General features: G+C 38.6%; 2 protein-coding genes and 1 long non-coding RNA gene across 6 annotated transcripts in view; 2 read left to right on the forward strand and 1 right to left on the reverse strand.

The window, feature by feature from the left end:
* LOC309695755 (tumor necrosis factor alpha-induced protein 2-like) overlaps window positions 1-21058 on the forward strand; it is a 173632-nt gene that overhangs the window by 36274 nt on the left and 116300 nt on the right. The gene's annotated exons all lie outside the window — the stretch shown is intronic.
* LOC309695760 lies at window positions 2349-5128 on the reverse strand. 3 transcript variants are annotated; one of them, XR_014273220.1, is made up of 4 exons: window positions 4907-5128; window positions 4146-4311; window positions 3828-3923; window positions 2349-3379 (listed from the first exon to the last, which is right to left on the reverse strand). It is a non-coding gene; the product is annotated as an uncharacterized lncRNA (long non-coding RNA). The 3 variants fall into 3 exon arrangements; XR_014273222.1 differs by adding an exon at window positions 4434-4491 and having other exon boundaries at window positions 2349-3923; XR_014273221.1 differs by having other exon boundaries at window positions 2349-3923.
* On the forward strand, window positions 10242-20313 carry LOC309695757 (tumor necrosis factor alpha-induced protein 2-like). Of its 2 annotated transcripts, none has more exons than XM_082516629.1 (12): window positions 10242-10389; window positions 13401-13634; window positions 13826-14471; window positions 14725-14836; window positions 16270-16392; window positions 16990-17084; window positions 17200-17292; window positions 17395-17518; window positions 17621-17740; window positions 17835-17990; window positions 18837-18958; window positions 19675-20313. In XM_082516629.1, exons 1-12 carry the CDS (start codon window positions 10329-10331, stop codon window positions 19823-19825), a joined length of 2037 nt encoding a protein of 678 aa, XP_082372755.1. In that variant the 5' UTR covers window positions 10242-10328; the 3' UTR covers window positions 19826-20313. The 2 variants fall into 2 exon arrangements, with proteins under 2 accessions (XP_082372755.1, XP_082372756.1); XM_082516630.1 differs by lacking the exon at window positions 10242-10389 and adding an exon at window positions 13107-13170.

Raw genomic sequence — 21058 nt, forward strand, 5'->3', positions numbered from 1 at the left:
TTGTTACACCTGGTAGATAACGCTGATAATTTTATTAAAGATGAAAGACTTAAGACAGTGTTTTAACTCTCAGTAATGCCACAGTGATCATTTGATATGTGGACCTGCAGCAGAGTTTAGGCCCAGACACGGCTAGTGACGTCAGACTGAACAATCGGATAGTTTAATTTTTCTATTGAGAAAAAGTTATTTCGCAATACATATCGTTATCGTTCTATCGCCCAGCTCTAGTCGGAACCCATCTGTCGATATGGACTTTTTTATTCTGACGAGCTTCTGTGATTCAGAAAGACACACTCCCTCCACTACAGAGGTTTAAATGCAAATGTAGCACAAACGTTAACAAAATTTCTACATCATATGAGTCAACTACATTCTGCACAACCGCCCTAAACCTGTTTGATAAGCTGCACATTAATCAAACAGCTATGGAATGTATCCTACAAATTTAGGTCACATAAATGTTAGAAACCTGCAATTTCCAAATCTGAGAAATCTGAATTTTAGAAGTGAAATTGCTGGAGGTTTTTTGTAATTTTAGAAAAATTAGAATAGTTTGATTAGCATAAACAGGCCCTAAGTTCAAAGTTAGGTGCTATTAACACCCTACTTTGAAAAGCACTGCCTGCTTTGTGGCATCTGCTTCCTCTGTCATTCTATCAATGTAGGTTTTACGCTCTTATTTGCTCTAATGTAGGCTCTTAGCCATATTGTACCATATTAGCACTAACACACACTCATTTCACCAACTATAAAATACACGCACTCAGATCATTGTTCCGCTGTCAGAGTGGCATTGTGAAGCAGTGAACTGGCTTAATAAAGGCACTGAAATACTGAAATAGAGGCACGTCCTCAAACTAGAGCTGAACTTTTGCAGATAAGAAAGACATTCATCTTTCATACAGTGTTACAACAGCACTGGCTTGAAGACTCCTCAGCAGGACCCAAGACTTAACAGTTTATAGTTCAAAGTTTTTATTTCTGGAATTGAGAAACTGAGAAGGCTTGAAAAAACTGGTCAGACAGTCCAAGAGGGCAACTTTGGGAGAGAGGAGAATTAGTCCAGGCCAAGTTATATGTCAAAGATTGCCTAACGGTGCTAAAAAGCTGATGATGATATGATGATATGTCTGGTTTCTGTGGTAAGGTGATTCAAATGACTGGTAAGTATTTGGCCAGAATCTTCCAGATGAAATAGATCAACTTCACAGGTCAGTGGGTATTAAAGGGGTGTGCACTCAGAAGTCATGTAGTAAAGACTGGAAACCAAGAGAACGCTTTGTGAACTAGAGCCATGACGAAACCTGATTATTACAGATAACAATCTGGTGGAGACTGGATGTTGATAGTCCAACCTATCAAAACTACTGACCATTGCAAGACCGCGACACAAAGACAGCACTAACAGGTGGATGGAAAATGTAATTGGTAATTTACATGCTGTTATGAGTCCCTTGCCAGTCATGTTGACCATTGACAAGTGTGCATCAGCTAGCAAACCACAGTGTATCTTCCTAATAAAGAACCCATTCAAGTATGTTTCCTTTACATCACCACTATGCCACATCACTTAGTTATGTGTTCCTCATCAAAGGATATTCAACCATAATCCAAAGCAATGGCTTTAAAATAATTTGAACGTGGCAATGGCACAAAAACAACATTTGATTTATAAAACAATAATCCCCGCAGAGGTTAAGCAAGTCTTTAACTCATCATCTAGCTATTTGACAAAACAGAACAACACCCCCTCCTCGCCCTCCTGCCCCTGTTAGAGACTGCTCTGTTTCTGTTGCAGTTGGTGATTGTATTCCTGCCTCTTGGTCTCCTTTCATAGTTTCTCTCTTTGCTGTCCATGCCAGTCTTCTAGATATACCTCTGATCACTAACCACAAACCATTGCTAGCTGCTGCTCACATATAAAAAGACCATAACAGTCAGGGGTATTTTTGTGCCAGTGTTTTCTCCACAATGTCAAGAGCCCTGTCATCCTTTAAATGTGACTCGAGCATCACTAAAACAGGCTTACAGAATGTCTGAAGTCCTGAGAGAAGCACACATAGCATTATGCACCTACACTGTAAACCCGAATAAGTTACCAGAACTCAAAAAAATTGAGGCAATCGATTGCCTCAATTTTTTTGAGTTGATCAACTCAAAAGTCAAATTTTTCCAGAACATAAAAGTTTGGATTACATGGTACTTGTATCTTTTGAGAACGGTCAACTCAAATATTTGCAGTTAATATGACTTAAAGTTTCAAGTTTACAAATTCAAAGAAATAAGTTCACAGAACTTATAAAAAATAAGTACACAACCACAACATTTTTATGTTAAAACTCAAATGTTTATTAGTTTGTGTTGTCATTATTTTAAGTACACGTTAGTCAAATATGTTGACTACTTGATACTTAAAAACATGTGACCCAAAACTTAAAATTTTTGAGGCAATTGATTGCCTCAATTACACTGAGTATCGGTAACTTAATATGCAAAAGTCATAAACATCTGCCATTGAACAGTATCTTGCCTGCTCCCTTTTAGCACTATGTTGAAATTAAATACATTAAAAAAAAAATTTAAATTAATTAAAAATAATTAACAAAAACATTTATAAATTAAAATAAGTAGACCAAAAATTGTTTAGTCAGGAAAACTGTCAGAGTAATGAAAAATAATGCCAAATAATAATTAATAATATCAAAATGTGCTTTTGGCTCTCTGGCTAATATCTGAATAAGACAACAAGGCAGCAATTTGAGTGAATTACAATGCTATTTGTTTTACATTAACTAGTATCAAACAGTGAAATTTAGGTCATCTTGCGCAGCCCACAATGTTTTGGAAATAGTATTACGAAAAACATTAAAACATACAAAACATTAGTGTTGCTTTGCATTATGTTAATGAGAACAAAGGCACATTGTATAGTTTGGACCTATTGGCTGAACACCTGTAGAGTAATGCAATAATGTTTTGAGGCATTATTTAGATGAAAGGAGAGAACTTTGAACTAGCCTTTTATAATGCTTCACCCTGCATCCTTCTTTCAGATGAGTTCCTACATAACCAAGTCATTCTTGAGGGTCTGTAACCTGGGTGACAGTTTACCACTTTCTAGACCAAATAAAATCTTTTGAGTAAATTCTAAAGTGTTGGTCAGGCCTTTGGGGTAGCTGAGGTGAAGTGCATAGATCAGTCCAAACATTACCAGGAAGGCTTCACCAAATCTGGGGAGACTGAACACGGCATCACTTACAATGACGACAGAGATTTTCACAGGTTGGTAGTGAACTGGACTTGTTGTGTCATGGTCACTGATGACAGTGAAGAGGGCCACTTCAACACCATCAAGCTCCAACTCATCAGATTCGTCCTGAATTAATGAAAAAGAGATACTAATCACAATCTAACCCAAGAAATACAACAGACGACATATAATTTCTCATTTTACCAACTCCCACTGAGATCCAATACCTCTTTTACAAGGGAGACCTGAGTCTCACTGTAAGAGGTGAAAAACAGAAGATCCATGTTCTGCACACATAAATCAGCTAATTCACCAGAGAATCAAGTGGTGTGAGATAGACTGAAACTAAGCTAAAGGAAATACACAGGAAAATGTTTTACTAAACATCTTATCACTTTCAACAAAACACCAATTCAGTTCATTCGTAGTGAGGAGACAGAAAAGACCATACATGGAAACCTTATGGGTAGACTAAACAAAGATAAGTCCAAACAGTGCATCAAAATACATGTTTGTACTTTGATGCACTGTTTATATACACAGTAGTATCTGTTAGATACTTAAGGACACTCACAGTGCAGGTTCTGAAAAATCCAGAGACATCCTCACGCAGATAGACAGGAAGGGCGTGGAGAACGGTAGTGCGCTTGGTGTGGATATCATGGATTTCCTATTTCCAGATAAAAACAGAATTGTATATACTGGTGAGTTTACTGAACAACAACAAAAACAACAGTCAAATCAGAACATATGTCCACAAATAACCTGTTCACATCTTTAATACAGTCAGACAAATAGCAAACACAAAGTGGAGTAATAGCAAAATTCAAAAAGCTCATTTAAATCATTGAACCTGGTTCAACCTATGAAATGTGTAACAATCTATTATTACCTGTTCATTGTGAATTCTTAGAATTTCAGCCAGGGCATCTGCTGTCTTCCCAGTTTTTGATGCCCTGGCTGAATAAGGTCATCAGTCGAGGAAGATGGCGGTCAAGTTCAGCGTAGAATGTATTGGGCAGGTTCTGATTTGTAATCCGCTGAAACTCTGCATACAACTACAGCAGAAGGACAATACAGTTCAATTTGAAGAATCTCGCACATCTTTATAAAGCAGCAAAAATCTGCCACATGAGTAAGAATTACAATTTTCATTTTAAAGAGAGCTGATCCATATTACCTCAGACTCCATTTTTAGAGCAGGCCAGAGGTCCAAGAGCTCCTTCACAACCCTAACCCTGAACATATAGTTTAAAATATAGCGTTTCTAACAAGAAAACTGCTTGAAAGCACTCTCACTGCAGACAGGCATCTCCATTGTGTAACTGCAGGGACAACGGGCTTGTTTGGACCTAACTATTCTGAGTCATGAGAGGGGGTTTAAAAATTTAGAGAGATTAAAATACTTTGTTTTATACTAGGCGACCAGGCGCCACCTCTAGAACAAGTAGCATCTAACTTTTTAAACAGCCTGCGACCCTCATTACAACAACTTAATGCTAGCTCTGCAAGCGCAAAGTTTCCTTCGGGGAGAGCAGCAAAGCACATAAAAAACACGGACCGACATTTCTGCTATTCTTTTCGACACGCACCCAAAATACAACTAAATATTCGTATTTTAACAATAAACTAATATCAACATTGAAAACTTACTGTAAGTCCAGTGATGCTAGTTGCTGCCGTTAGGTCCAACTTTCTCCAGTCGTCCGTGTTGCCTCTTTGGTGCTGTTCCCGCCCATATACCTTCACTTCTTCTGTGTTTCGTATTAATGCTCATTAGCGCCGCCTTCCGCTTCGGAGGGTGAATCAGAGATTAACTCGGAATAAAAATTGATTCCTGCAGCTGCTCAACACTTACGGAAAAAATTAAAAATATATATGAATATTAAAATTAATACATTTTGTCTTCCACTAATGCATTTAAGACAATTTGATTTTACTTATTTGGTGAAACACTTTGAGATTTTATTGTATTTTAGCATGTGCTACATAAATTAAGTTTATTATTAAATCCTACTTGAAACAACAAAAATAACAGGACTTTACCATTCTTATATGTCCTAACTTAACTGTGTTACGTTGTGCTTAAGTTATGATTTTAAGTGATGCTTAATTAATATAGAAATAGTTCAATTCAATCAAATATTATTAGTTTCATTTACTCAAAAAGAAGAACATGTTATACGAACTTGACATATTTAAGTTAACAGAACTTTTTAAAAACTTTGAGTATACACTACTTAATCTGTTTAATTACTTTGAACATTCGGGTTTACAGTGTACACATAGCACACAAAACATAGCATTATGCACTTTGTTTTAAAACATCTTGAAGATCACAGCTTATGTTCAGCTGCTTTTTATAGATTTTAGCGCTGCATTTAATGCTATCTACTCTTTTCTTTTTTCCACAAGCTAAAATAATTGGATGTACCCTCCTAATCATTAAACTGTATCATTCTTATTTAAAGTCAATAACACTGTGACCCAGCTGAAAGCAATGAGTACTGGTGCTGCTCAAGGTTGTGTTAGAGCTCCTATATTTTTGCACTTTCTAAAAATGAAGTCTTGGCTAAGCGCATGCAGAACTATTTTTAAACACTCATATGATTGTTCCAAGGTCAAGTCTGCTTCACAAGAAAACGGATATGATGATTTCCAATAAATGACAGTTTGTGGCATTGTGTTAGTTTTGAACGGAAAGAAAACCCGAGAGAAATTTGGAGTATCCGTGGTCACTCTGTTGTACAGGTTCAGCCTGATAAGTAGTTTGGTGTTTACAGTGATAGCAGATTTACTTGGAGTTTTCATGTTGACTGGGTTTGCTCTTTTGAACAACAGATATTACATTTTTTACACAGACTGTGCATATAAAGTAAATAAAATCATGCTTCTTTTTTTTGACTGTAGCACAATGGCATGGTGGTTAATGGTTACCTGACAGCAGGAAGCAGGAAGGGCCTTTTTGTGTGGAGTTTGCACATTCTGAGTACTGCAACTTCCCCTCGCAATACAAACACATGCATTTAGCATGGTTAGTTAGTTGGTGATTAACTTTTGTGTGTTAGCTCTTCGAAAGACGAAGTGGTGATCTGTTAAGGTTTTACCTTGCCTCTCACCATATGCATATCCATAGCTGGGACATGCTCCCTCAGATAAGGATAAGTGGAAGATGTCTGTGAAGGTTCTCAGTCATCCAGGTCATCGTAGTCAAAGGAGCTTGCAAAGAAAAGCGTCTGGACTTCTTTAAGTTACTTGAAGACGTTTCACCTCTCATCCGAGAAGCTTCTTCAGTTCTAAGGTCAAATGGTGGAGAGTCCCAGATATAAACTGTTAGGTATTTTAGTACCACGGTTAGCATTTACAGAAGATTGTTTTATACAGAAAAGAGTTGCTCAATAAGGCCAATCTACTAGTTGTTTTTCTCTTTCTCTGTGACCCAAGAATTAATGTGTAGGACTCACAAGCTGGTACCCCAAGGTCGAAAACACCACAGAGATGAGACCACTTCCTTACTCCCATCCTCCCTTTTTCTTTATCTCCTGGAAAAGGCTCGTTAAAGGCTAGGTGGTTCGTTTCAGAATTCACTAATGAAAGAACTCTGTATTTTATGTCTAGGAGTGTATTTTGCTGGGATGATCATAAATTATAGCTGAACTGATAAACTACACAAGGGATACTTTGCTCAGAAGGCAGGAAGACGTTTCCTTATTTGGTCTGTACCGGTTTGAACTGGGAAAGCTGACACACGAACCTTTTTTTCATCTATATAAACTGCTGTGTATCAAATAAACCTTTGAGTTGATTTGGGAAGGCAACCTGAAGCAGTCTGTGTTTCCTTGTTCTCCCAAGCTGCTCCCGGCGCTGTAACTAACCCAGCTGAACGGCATACCTGAGTGTTACTTTAAATAATTAGGAATCTTAGAAGGAAAGGACAAAACTCTGCTTATCGCTCACGCCACGGAGGAAACCCGGGACGGCAATTTCCTTCATAAACCTAGTGGGAGTGACCCCCCACAGAGGGACAAAAGGACCCCCTGATCATCCTCTAATCGCCTGAGCCAAGGTGTGAAACTGGGTGTGGGTCCCAATCAGCCAGAGTTTCGGGTGTGTTCATTGTGAAACCTAGCCCCACCTTATCATGCGAATTCCTGAGGTCAGATGGCCCAGGATGTGAGTGGGCGTTAAGGCGTCTGGGAAGGGAACTCAAAACTGGATTATAGATGGCAGAGAGTTGGTGTCGTAAACCCCGCCACTGTTCAAAGATGGTCGCTCACAGTGAACATACAGATGGCTTCTTTCACTCCTCTTTCAAACCATCTGTCCTCTCTGTCCAAAATTATTTCAAAGAGTTCATATTTCGTGATTAGCCCACAGAGTGTTTCAGACGAAGCACAATCTTAAGTGAGTTTAAAAGAGTAGCAGCTGTAATATCAAAGGAATCCTTAAAGATAATGTCCACTCTGTTCAGGCTTTAATCATCTGCTTGTGGCACATTTAGGAAGCGAGCACTTTAATATTTCACAATATTACTGGAAATATTGAGCTGGCTGAACACACATGACACTATGTGTGGCAACAAAAGGCCATTACAGGCTAACATGTAAACATCACCACACAGATTATGAATAACAGAGTCAGAGGAAGACCAAATAGCAGACCTTTAGTCTCAACAAAAGCAGTGTGATAGTTCAGTGGTTGCTTTGTTTAATAAGGACAGAAAAGAAATGAATATCATTGCTGGCCCATTATAAATACAATAGATTGTCTGAGGTGAATATATTTTATAAAGTATGAGTGCAGAAAACCAGGTAACTCTGCAGGATTCATATGTTGACTTGCAGGCCAAATGACTGCGTAAAAATGCATATTTTTAAATAAGCAATTACTTCTGTTGACCTTCATTGTCAAGTTCTTTATTTCCTTTGAGACCTTTTGCATCCATAAGATAACACATAAAGAGCAAATCTTAGTTTTTGATATGAAGTCAAGGCTTTTGTGCTACATTAAAAAAAGTGTAAATATGTTCTCAGATTGTGTTTTCTTCTTCAGAATGCAAAATGAGTGGAAATTATGGGTATGCGTATCATGGTTTCTGTGTTTTTCCTGGTTATGCTTGGACAAGAACACCTTTGACCTCCTCTCGCAACATCCCAGCATTAATAACTGCAGACATCTGGAAAATGCAGCAGCAGATGAATAATAACGGGGCTATTTCCTGTAAAGTCTCCCTTGTCTTATAGTAAAACCATAGTTCCACTCGCTCTGGCTTTGGTAATTGCGGTGTCTGCCAGTTCCTGTTTCACCAGCTGCTTTCCTCCATCACAGAACTTAGAAGGCAACAGTTCTGATACTTTCACTTTTTCATTTAGCCTCATATGTTTTGCAAAGACTATTTTGTATTAACCCTGTGGTTACATGTCAAGTTGCACCAATGTCTTGTGACATTGTGGGAAAGAATTTAAAATTAAGATATTATGAGCAAAAAACATGAAAACGCCTCCTCTTCTGGAAACAGGAGAGACAAAAAGCTTGTTTTACAGCATCCCAATTTATGATCTTCATGTATTCAAGTTAAAGGCCCCTACAATTATATTTAAAAAAAAAAAGGGGGGGGGGGGGGTAATACTTGAAACATGAATATACTAGAGCAACAATTTCTTTATTTTACATTTGGTTTGGTTAAAGTCTGAAATGGATTCTCTATATTTTATTTCAGGAAACAATCTCAGATCAAAAGACCAGCAGATTTCTTCAAAATTTCATTTTCTCCAGTGGCCTAACTTTGTTGGCAATTTAAACATTTATATTTCCATCACGTTTGTCAAACTCCACTTTCCACTGTCAGTTCGAACTCAGAGTTAAACGGTAGGATAAATTTCTACTAATTTATTATCCCCAAATAGGTTGAAAGCCTGTTTTTGAAACCAGAGAAACACAAATTAGGTGTGTAATCTTTTTAAAAGCTCAAGTAGAGTTTGAAATAGGAAGCTTACTGATAAGGGGTAGTACAGTCTATATGTGCGTGAGACACAGAGAGATATCAACATCAACATGTTTTGTGTAAAAAGATACAATTCCTCTATGTGACTCCCCCAAAAACAAAAAACTAGAACTGAAATATAATAATCAGTTAAGATTTTGGGTTTTAAGGGAATCTAAACTTTACATCCAGCTATGAGTGTTTTCTAAACTTTCAAATGAAAGAATCACAGAAACCTGTGAAAAGAAAAGAAAAATGGCAAACAGTTTCTTGTAGGTACTATTGGTAGTAGCAACTATTCATCCTCTCTTTATTTTATGTATGAATGGCCATAGGGCCATACAACTTTTCCTTCTTTTTATGATTAAGACAAGCTGAAAAACCTGTAAAGATATACTTAAATGTATGACTTCCTTCATATTTTTCAAAGCAGTCCAGGGTGCCCATTTGGAGTTTTGGTTTTGTTCCTGGGCCTCAGAGTACTCAGACATTACAATCAGTGATTTAGTTGCAGTTTTTAACAGAGCTTAAATGTCTTTCATAGCCCTGAAATAAATGTATTGCTACTTACTTCTTTTGTTAACAATACCAGTACGTTTAGGTCACGTGCATGTAAGCTAAGCGCTGTTTGGAGGATACCTCACATTTTTGTGGCAAATAGTAGAAAATAGTGTTAAATCTGTTCAGGCCTGACACTTCTGTTTTTCTTAAGGAAGTGAAAATATTCTTTATGTTCCTCCTTTTGCCTAGATGTTTTATGAACAGTAGTTGTACAAAAGCAAGTATTATGTGTGCAAAATATATATATGTGGAATTAAGTTATTAAGCTCCTGAGTGAATGTGAGATTTTGCCTCTTAAACACATCTCACCCACTATGAGGTTTTACAGTTTCACTCTCATATCATAGGTGCAAACTCAGAGGAAGCCCATATAGGTGTAAAAACAGTAAACGGAGAAGTGTTTCTCACTGTGTGACTTTGCCAACATCCTCACATCAAATGGTATTTGCGTACTTATTTGCATCTCGTCCTCGACTCAGTTGAGTTGATCTGCTGCTGAGACTCGACTGTTAGTTGCTGCATTAAGGAAAAATGTGTTCGACATTTCCCCGCTGCTTCCCCCGCAGATCCTGCAGATCCTACAGAGTGAACGGTAAGACTGTTACTGTATCACAGCAGCAGATTTAAGTTATAGGCAGTAAAAACCACACAGGTCGAATGTGGCTGACACTTTTAACTGACAAAAATGTTACTATAAAAATCAGTTGAAGTCATTTAAATTGCAAAAGAGACACTTTGAATGTTTCTCAATTGCTGTTGCAATTTTGTATGAAATCATAGAGGGTCTTGAAGGGGAAGAACAATTGCCTTAGATCTGAAAAAACACCAGAGCAAGAAAACAAAACTGGTTTTGACCTTTTGTGCCTCACTTTAGTGGTTAGCGCTCTACAGCAACAAGTGGGGCCTTCATGTGGAGCGTTTGCATGTTCTTCCTGCACCTGCGTGGATTTCCTCCCAAAGTGTACGAGTGTGTGCTTGTCATTCTCTTTTTGTTAGTCCAATAATTACATCTCCCAGATCAGGATAAAGAAAGAAAGGCATCTTAAATGGACTGGTGTTTATATAGCGCAACAGAGCAAAGAGCTAAAGGGTTTAGAGGAGCCTACGCAGGGGTTTGTGCGTGTATGTGTTGTTGTCATTTCTCCATCTAGACATCATAATACTTAAAGCCTTCAGGGCGCTGCATTAAACAATACATATTATTATAGGTGGTGGCTACAAACACATTCTCCCTGTTGGGCATCCTCAAAGCTTTTATCTCTTCCTCTCAGCTTTCACCTTCCTGTCTGATCCTGCCTTGCTCCAACTCATCTCCTGGCACCTCTTCCACAATGTTGAGTAAAATCCTTTCTGCCTGACCAAGCTGTTGTTCCTTTTAATTTGAACAGAAAGTCTGTGTACTCTGTTTGCCCAACCGCCACTAATGTGGCATCAACAAAGAGGCCACTGTGTCCTTTTGAAAGGACTGTAAGACTCATACAAATTGTAGAAATGGTGTTTGATGCCATTTGTCTTAAATTAAATGGTGACATTTAGCTGGTCTATGTTTCTACTCTCACTAATGGCCAAGAGCTCTTGGTAGTGACCAAAAACATCAGACTGTGGATACAAATGCTGGAAATAACCTTTCTAAGAGGGTAGGGGGACTTTCACTTAGAGATGGGGTGAGAATCTCAATCATTCGGAGGGACTCACAACTGCTGCTCCTCCACATGGAAAGCAGCCACTGGTGTGGATATGTGACTAGGGAGCCTCCTAGGTGAGAGCTTTCAAGCATATCCAGCTGGGATAAGGCTCTCAGGCACACCCCTACACTGGAGAGATTCTCCTGGATGACCCAGGAACAGCTCAGTGCCCTATACTGGAAGAGCTAGGGAGAGAGAGATCTGGGTGTCTCTGTGTAGACTGCAGCCCTCTGTAACTCAGGCCTGGATAAATGTTTGTTTGACTTAGTAAAAGATATACCTGCAGTGTGTATCCACACAGCAGCAGAAAGGTCAAAGTGGATGTCAGTCGTTTAAAAGATGCAATGTAAACACCAGAAAGAACAATATGAAACCAAAATAAGTAAGTAAGTCATACTGGACTTTTTCTGTATTAAAACAAAATAACAGATCTAAAGAGTCTGTTCACATGTACAAAAGAACCTTTAATAATTAACTGATACCCAAACCAAGTTAAAGCATCATTTACTTTTGTGACTGCATTAGTGTGTTATTCTGGTCCTGAATGCTGCTGTAACAACAGAAAATTGCAAGGATACATCATTTGGCAGAAAGAAAAATCATTTTAGTACTTGTTCAGATTTGTTTTCAAACATTTTATTTCATTTGCTTTTATGTTTGTCTGTCATAACAGTCAGCTCGATGTTTCACTGAGTCACCAAACAAAAGCAAAAGTCTTTATTTGTCAGTGCCATCCAAAGCATACTACGCACCGAGACTTTCTGACCTGCAAAAAAATCTGGTTGAGTGTGGTGGTCTGGGTTGAGGTTTGGCATTATTAGTTGTCATGGTTCTGTTTTTTTACTTTCACAAAATCACAAACTTCCACCTTTAGCTTATTTAGGAGTCTAACAAATAAGTGAGTCATACTGATTATAATATCTTTTCTTTAAAAAGCAGACAAAAAAACACTGACGGTGTACTTAAGGCTGGTCAATGTTTAATAAGGATCATCACCTTTTTACACTTTTTCTGGCCAGCAATTTTAGTTGGTTACAAAATAAACACTAAATGGCTAAAAACATAACATTCTAGTGAGCTTTTAGTGTTGTTGTGCAATTGACTTGCTAATGGCATAAAAATAAAAGTACAGGATCATGAAAGTCATAAAGAAAGTATGAAAGACTGTACAACATTTCCTAACAGTCGACAAAGTACCTGTTAAGAGAAGTTGGTCCAGAAGCCACATAAGACAAATGGTCCTGTCCTAGCGCTAAAAACAGCACAGCTTTCTGTGTGTGTGTGCGCGCACACACGTGTGTGTGTGTGTGTGCGCGCGCACACACGTGTGTGTGTGTGTGTGCGCGCGCTTGTGTGTGTGTGTGTGTGTGTGTGTGTGTGTGTGTGTGTGTGTGTGCGCGCGCGCGCTTGTGTGTGTGTGTCACCAAACAAAAGCAAAAGTCTTTATTTGTCAGTGCAATCCAAAGCATACTACGCACCGAGACTTTCTGACCTGCAAACAATCTGGTTAAGTGCGTGCGTGTGTGTCTGTGTGTGTGTGTGCTTTGGAAGGGGAGGGATTGCATGTGTGGCTCTGTGGGTCTCTGTGAAATTTCCCTACATCGTCTGAGCGGGAGGAGCTTGTCTCGTTAGGCATAAAAGCTCACAGCAGCTGCAGTTACTTTCAAAGCAGTGACTGTGAAGCTTATGTGAGTAGAATCTGAATGAATTCTGATAAATTTTGATATATATAATGTGGATAGTTTGTTTGGCAACAAAAATACTTTTTACAGACTTACTTTGGCATATTGTTGTAATTAGAATGGATTTAATCTATTTTTAATTTCACGGTCATGCTATACACAAGGCTAAAATGTTTCGTTTATGCCAATCATATTAAAAAAATGTATATTAAAACAGTTTTTTTTTTAAATTGCAGATTTCTCAGCACCTTTCTTGGCCTGTTGGTCACGTTTTACAACCTGGAGAAGAATGCGGACACAGTCGGATTCATCCACAACAGGCACGTCCAACAGTTCCCCTGAACAAACTTTAAGAGCTGGAGGAAAATGGTTTAAAAAGTTCTGGCGAAGCCCCACAGGTCAACCCAGTGACAACGGTCCTTCCACTACTGATGGACACCAATCACCTACTGAAGAAGAGCGGCCAGTTGGTAGGTGACATACATCCAGCTGTTATTAGCTATTTCCTTTTAACCCTCTGTATCTCAACTAAATTGTGTTTTGTGTGACATATTAAAAAAAGAAAGGAAATTGATGTTACGGTTGTTCCACGAAATAGTGCTGATGTGTGAAAAACACCTCTATTACTTGAAGATTATTTATCTTTGTTTTTGTCCACCAGTGACTCCTAATTTTGAGGAATGCCTTGAAGGACAATACCTGTTTGAAGCCACTCAACTGTTGATAGACAGGGAGAAACATCTGTTTGGAGAGAAAACAAAGGCTGATGCACTCAAAGCTCACGAGGAAGCAGTAAAAAAGCTTGCTGCAGACTATGAAGCCCTTGAAAAGCGTTTAGAGCAGACCGTGCAGCAGAGTCTTTCTCTCAGCACTGAGGAAGAGGTGTCTGCTTTGATTTCAGCAGTGAAAGCCATCAACCTTGAGGAAGAGCAGGACCAGCTGTGGGGACAAATATGCCGGACGCCACCAGCCTGGAGGCCCAAGAAGTGGAAGGAGCACCATGACAAAATGCTTCATGAATTAGTGTATAGTCGTTTGGAGAACCCATCGAGCCTCATTGGTGATCAGGTGAACCAGTCCTCGATCCAGGCAGACATCCAGTCCATGGGCAAGCAGCTGAAGGAGGACATGGAGTGGGTGGTGGATGTTGTGAACAACTGCTACCCACCAGAGATGGAGATCTGTAACTTTTATGCAAGACAGTACCATCAAACTTTCAGCGCAAGACTCAAAAAGATTGCAGACTTTGTTCTGGATGACAAGGACTGCAGCTTCCTCCTGCGATGGGTGAAGGAGTTTTATCCAGGGTAAGCCACCAGTTCAATTATTGTTTGAAGCAGCATCTTTCTGTGACTAAACATGAGGATGTCTGTCAGTGTGAGGTCCTTCATTGTTTTTAGAAGAATAAATACCTGAGCAATTACAGATAGTGAATAATAATACAAATGTAACGGCTAATTTCTTGTTTTCTTAATGTGCTAAATAAAATGACATTTTTGTAGACTAAACACAACTTGGGTTGTTTATAGAAACTCATGTGTTATCTGCTCTGTGTACCAGAATCCTTGAAAAACCTGAGCTGGCCAGTAATATCAATACTGAAGCGCTGGGAAACCTGCTTCCTGACGAGTTACTGAAACCTCTGGAGGAGCAGTACCTCAGCAAACAACAGGTAACACAGTGTATCTGAGGCGTGCATCTATGGGCTCAAAATGTGGTCATAAATATTTTGTACTTGTAAAAAAGATTTGTATGTGTAAAAAAGATTTGTATGTGTAAAAAAGATTTGTGTGTGCGTAAAAAAGATTTGTGTGTGGACTTAGAAAAAAAAACCCTGCAAGTTACAAGTACGGATTTTTGACCCTATTTTTCTTCCCTTCATCTGATTGGTCAATGTCATGTCAATCACAAATGTAACAATCCAATCAGAGAACAGATGGGTTTGGCTGTCGAGGGGCGCTTTTTTGAACTGCAGGTCTTTGAAAGGAATAAATGCCCTTTTACATGCCAACCCAGCGTTTTCCTTCATCACCACGAAGGAAAACAGTCTGTGGTCGTCCGAGTTTGGTGATTTTTATGTCACAGGTCTACGTGTTTAATACAGGGACTTCCACAGCCTTTTCAACAGCGCTGCGGACCGCGGGGTGGGGGCGGGCAGTGTTTTGGAAATGACAGTCTTCATTACAAAGCTTTCTTCGTTATGAATTAGCATACATGTTTTTATTGAACATTTGAAGAACTAGCAAAAAAAAACAGACTCTTGTAGAGGACATAAAGTCAGAGATAGAAAAGACAAGGAGCAGGTGCATCTAGTACAGGTAGAGCTGCTGCAAAAACCCACAGAGCCCAGCAGCCAGCGCAACAAATTCTGGATCCTTTGCTTTTAGTTAGCATTAGCAGCGTATCCTGCATCCGATGTGAATGGACTTTTATGCTGCGCACTGTGACTCACAGCAATGGTCCTGGGTCAGCCCTGACTTTGTGTTAAACTAATCCTAAAGTAATAATGTTATTTCTAACCACTGATATACCACAACTTTATCCTTTCAACAGCTGCTGAAAGTTAGGGGACCTAGCTGCTATCGGATATTTATATAGCGATCCTCCAGCTTCAAACGGTATCACCCTTCAAGGACCTGCAGTTCAAAAAAGCGCCCCTCTGACAGCCAAACCCATCTGTTCTCTCATTGGATTGTTACATTTGTGATTGACATGACATTGACCAATCAGATGAAGGGTAGAAAAATAGGGTCAAAAATCCGTACTTGTAACTTGCAGGGGTCCACACACAAATCTTTTTTACGCACACACAAATTCTTTTTACACATACAAATCTTTTTTACGCACACACAAATCTTTTTTACACATACAAATCTTTTTTACAAGTACAAAATATTTATGACCACATTTTGAGCCCATATGCATCCAGTTAATCAATATGGTCATTGCAGGGCTTAAAGTGAGATGTGCAAGACAAGCATCAAAGAGTTGTTGGTTTAATTTTTTTGAACATAATATTGTAGATGTAATTATTACTGTCAGTAATTAAATCTTTACACATGAAAGCAGTTTAAAACTGGCAGCTGTGTGTTGTTGTGTGTTTAGAGCGACCTGATGATTTATATCGGCCGAGTATTGGATGAAGCAAAGAAAGAGTGGGATCAAGGAAAGGAGCCGACAAGATATGATGGTTGCTACTCCAGTCCTGTGGCCTATGATGTCATCCAGGTACAGTTGCCGTAGAGTTGCTACAACTTGATATAAAAGAGGCTGAAATTGATGCTTTTATAAAAAGGTGTTAATATAAAGTGAAAGGTGTCACTTGTGTTGGCCTGCTTTAAGGGTCCTTATCATGGGTTCGTTGATTTCTAATTGTTGACCATTACTGACCATGATTAGAGGCTTTGTATACATTGCTATGTCTGAACTGTGCAATAAAATTATTGTGGTGAAGTAATGACGTAACATTGTTTTGATCATAGGAGAACAAAATGTGCAGACAAATATTTTCCAGCCTGCTGCACATATTAACCAAACTGAAAAAGACTTCTAGAAACTTTGAGAAAAAGATTAACAAACAAACAAAGGACCGTCATTTTTGTTTGGGTCATTTATAGAAACTCATTTACTGTCGGATCAGAGTCACAGTTTCAAACCCTCCCATGGTTCTGTAGTTTAATCACTTGGGTTTGTCACTAACATTGTAAAGCACTGGGTTTGGTTCCTGGTGTTTAACTGGATCTGAAAATGATGGAAGTGCATTGCTGTGTAAAGTGCTTTGAGTACTTAAAACTGACACTGATTTGTCAATACATTTGTCTTCAGTTGATCAACGGCATCGTGACATCAGCACATATAACTGTAAGAGACCGACACAAAGCCCAGGAAATAACATCCAACCTGACAGACTTCATGCAGAGGTAACAAGGCTTCACAAGGCTGTCTTTTAAATATTTAAATTTGAAAATACATTTTAGTTTAATTTTTGGTAATAACAAGATAATAGAAGTGAAAGCTGTTTTTAATCTTCTGCAGGTATCAAAAATTTCATGAAGACGTCATTAAGCAGAACAAACCGCACAGCAAAGCTTTCATAAAGGCAAACCTCAGCTGTGTCGAAAAGTTCAGGTATGTTTCTGATCCAGTTAGATGGAAATTCAGATTTTAACTTCATCATAAAAGGAGAATACTTCACTGTGAGCTAATGTGTCCTGTGTGGTCTGTCTAAAGGGACTTCCTTGTGGAGCACAATCTGTTCCCAGAGGATGTGCGGGAAAACTGTTTGCAGGTCCTGACTGAGATGAAACAGTCTGCCCACACTTATTTATTAACCCCTGTGCACAAGATCCTCAAAGTAAGTTCTTTACAACTGCAGATATCAATAATCCTCAGGATTAAATCCTAACATGTTTTAATCAAAGATTTTAAAACAATGTGTTATTTGTTCCCCACACAGCCACACTACCAGAAGGTGGGAACCAGTGACTGGCTGAAGAAGAACACGTTTGAGAAGCTGCTGAACAGCACTGAAGACGAGCTTCAAGAACTTCAGGGTTCGACTCAATCCTGTCATCAGGTAGAAACATGACAGCGTGAAACTTTGCTATGAAGCCATTATTACCAACTTTTAAATCAATGGACTAACATATGATCTTGTTACTTACATTCAGGAGCTGATTGGTCAGCTTCAGCAGGAAATGACAGTAGAATATGTCCGGAGGCTCCTGAAAGGAGAGGTCAAACTGAAGGACAAGGATCGTCAGCTGAAGGCTTACGAGACTGTGAAAGAAAATGCAGAGAGACTGCACGAGCTGTTTGCCAGAATGGTGAGACTCACCTTCACTGCACACTTTAGCTGAGACATGAATAAAATCAATCAAGCACAAACACCGATCAGCAAAACATTGTTTGACAGGGTGAAACAACCTTAGTCACAAATTCAGCTAACATCAACAACATCTGTGTAACTGAAAGAATTTAAAATTCACATATATTTACCAGTGTTAAATATCAACACTTCACCAAGTTTTTTGATTCATCATAAGCATCTGATGGAAGACAACACACTGCTCAGTAGACCATTTTAACACTTTTATTACTTCTGGAAAGGAGATGCGTCCTGCATGACACTCTGCCGCGAATCTTGAAATAATGATGTGCACTTACCAGTTTTATCACAGGGTGTCCCGCTCTAGTCTAAACAACAGTATTACACAAGCATTCAGTAGTCACATTGCATAGCATACCTATAGGTTATTGTTTGTTAGCTGCAAGACATCTTTTCTCAGCTCTGGCGAGGCTGCGACTTTTCCATAGTCCCTTCTAGTAAATTTCCACTGGCAGATGTTCCCTGTTATCAACTTCTGCAGACAAGCGTGGGCAGGAGTCTCTTACATTTCTATCACTAAAAGACATGCAGTCTAAGGCCTTTAATATCTGGGCCACGTCCATTCATTACTACACTATATGATTATATGACACTTTAGTTAATATAAAGCACAGCATTGAGGCACTTCAGATAATTTCATTTTCACATTTAACACACTAGCTGGAAGTTCCAGTGCAATTACTCCAGAAGAAAAAGCATCATTATTTCCAAAAACAGCAGCTATGCTGATTACAGTTTGGGGAAACTTGCAGACTAAACTGACGTCACTGATTTGTCTTCACAGGGATCCAAACAAGACTGGTTAAAGGAAATCCTGACCAAGATTGCAGAAGTGCTAAAACTCCAAGATATTCCTGCCATACAGATGCAAATTGTTTCAGTGGGATCTGCTTATCCCGACCTCAGGTAACTTTTGAATTGACTCAGAAATTATTTACTTTAATACAGAAACATACAGAGTATAACTCACACAAATGTAATGTGCTCTCATTTTTTGGGACCTGTTGTATCAACTGTAACATAAACAATAAGGACAGAACTATATCATGATAAGAGGTTTGTGAGACATTAGGTCAGGATAAACAATCGTACTTTTCAGAGAGAGCTGAGGGAAAACAGGAAGCAGACTGAGCGAAACATCTTAATTGGTTTCAGATCTTGTGAGCAGGATGAGCTACATTCACGGGAACTAACATGAGCTAAAAGTAGCTCCACCTATTGTCACATTTCCAACAGAGGTGGGCTGAGACATTTTCCACCTCCCCTCTTCTCAGCAGTTTAAAGAGGTGTAGTAAAGTGTTAATGACAGCTGTTAGTGTTTGCAGGAAGGATGTGTGTCAGGAGCAGAAAACTGGCTACACAAAAAGATATAACATGTCAATGAAACACAAGTTTAGACGGGATCAGTGAAGTTATAACTTTTTCTGTTATTCGTATGTTGAAAGTGAAATAAAAGATTGCAGATTATATTTAGCTAAAAAAATGCTCAAATTTCTTTATATTTTTTCTTTTCTATGTCAAATGTGGCAGCTTTCACATGACAATCCTTTTTTCACAGTCTCTGACTTTACATAGAGAAAATAATCTCTTTTTAAACTCTTTCTTCTTTCTGTCACCAACAGTGAAAAACATGTTTCGGCTCTGCTCAAACTCAAGACAAACATCTCCAAAGCCGACAGGAAAATCGTCAAAACCACTCTGTCAGACACACTGAAGGAGAGCCGTGCTGATCCTGGAACCCGGAAGTTTTTCTCCAAAGTTGAAGTCAGATGAGCCGCACATTTGCTTCTTAGAGTATCACTGACTGAGAGTGTGGTTGCAGAGCAGCAATATTATCGTGTATTATATTGTGTTACAGTCTATCTCTGTAAAGACATGCAGAGTGAATGCCAGGGAAAAACATTGGTTCAGATGCTACTTAGACTGAAATCCCTATTATACGCAGACTCTGTGATGGTGAATGCTTGCTGTAGTCACTGTATGTTACTGTATACATAAGCTAGATGTCACATTCATGCTGGTAATTTTTGTGCATTTCATGTAAAATGTATTTTTGTAAATAAGTATGCAAGTGTGTGTTTTTACACACTTACAGACAGGTCAGTGTCATTCTATTATATGTCGTTTTGTTTAAAAACTACAATGGTGTTAAAGTCTAATATTTTCATGCCATAAATAGTATTACAGAGAATTATAAATGTCTCATGTACATAAAAAGACGTAAGTTCAGTTTTTTAATAAATGTGCAAAAACCAGCTCAATTTGTTTTTACGATTTACTCTGTGTTTAGTAGATGATCCACATGTAAACTGACTGTAGGGTTTATAGCAGGGGTAGGTAACCTTTCTGATGGCGATTGCCATTTAAAATTTCCTCAGAAGTCAGTGTGCCATATGATTGCATTAGCAATAAATTTAATAATGCTCTATATGAACAGTTACACAATATATAGAACCATTTTATAGAGTTATATTTGTTTGCAGATGTTGGCAGCTATTAGCGAATAGTTATCAGCTACTTTGAAACAAAAAAAGACACTTTTTATCCATAACAGCAAATGAACTGTACAACGGAAAATACAAATGCTATTTATGGTCTCCTCACAACAATGATAAGAAAAATAAACTATATGTGGTATATGTATATAATAAACAATATGGCATGTCTGTTAATACAGAGATACACATGTTAATGTGATCTCTGGTCTCCCACTCAGAGACACAGGTCTCCGAGTGTCCAGCATTCAGACGGCTACCTGAGGACACTCATGTGAGAGAAAATCTGCTCACACAGACATGTAGAGCCAAATACTGTCAATAAGGCCTCTGCAATGTTCTGAAGACAGTTAAACTTGTCAGGTAGTGATGTCCAGGAAGTGAAAATGCAAGCTCCATGAACACGCCCAGCTGTGGATTCCAGCTGCTTCGATACACAGAGGGAAGTTAACCATTAATAGTTCAGAAATGGTTTCAAAAATAAGTAAGTAAGTAAAGTTTATTTATATAG

This window comes from Aulonocara stuartgranti, assembly GCF_965226115.1.
Source record: "Aulonocara stuartgranti genome assembly, chromosome: 19".
Lineage (NCBI taxonomy): Eukaryota > Metazoa > Chordata > Actinopteri > Cichliformes > Cichlidae > Aulonocara > Aulonocara stuartgranti.

Excerpts from the sequence above, each read along its gene's own strand:
- LOC309695757 (XM_082516629.1), top strand. The coding sequence starts at position 10,329 with ATGTGTTCGACATTTCCCCGCTGCTTCCCCCGCAGATCCTGCAGATCC. Across the intron at positions 10,390-13,400 it reads CAGATCCTACAGAGTGAACG|ATTTCTCAGCACCTTTCTTG; the intron begins GTAAGACTGTTA and ends TTTAAATTGCAG. Across the intron at positions 14,837-16,269 it reads AGTACCTCAGCAAACAACAG|AGCGACCTGATGATTTATAT; the intron begins GTAACACAGTGT and ends TTGTGTGTTTAG.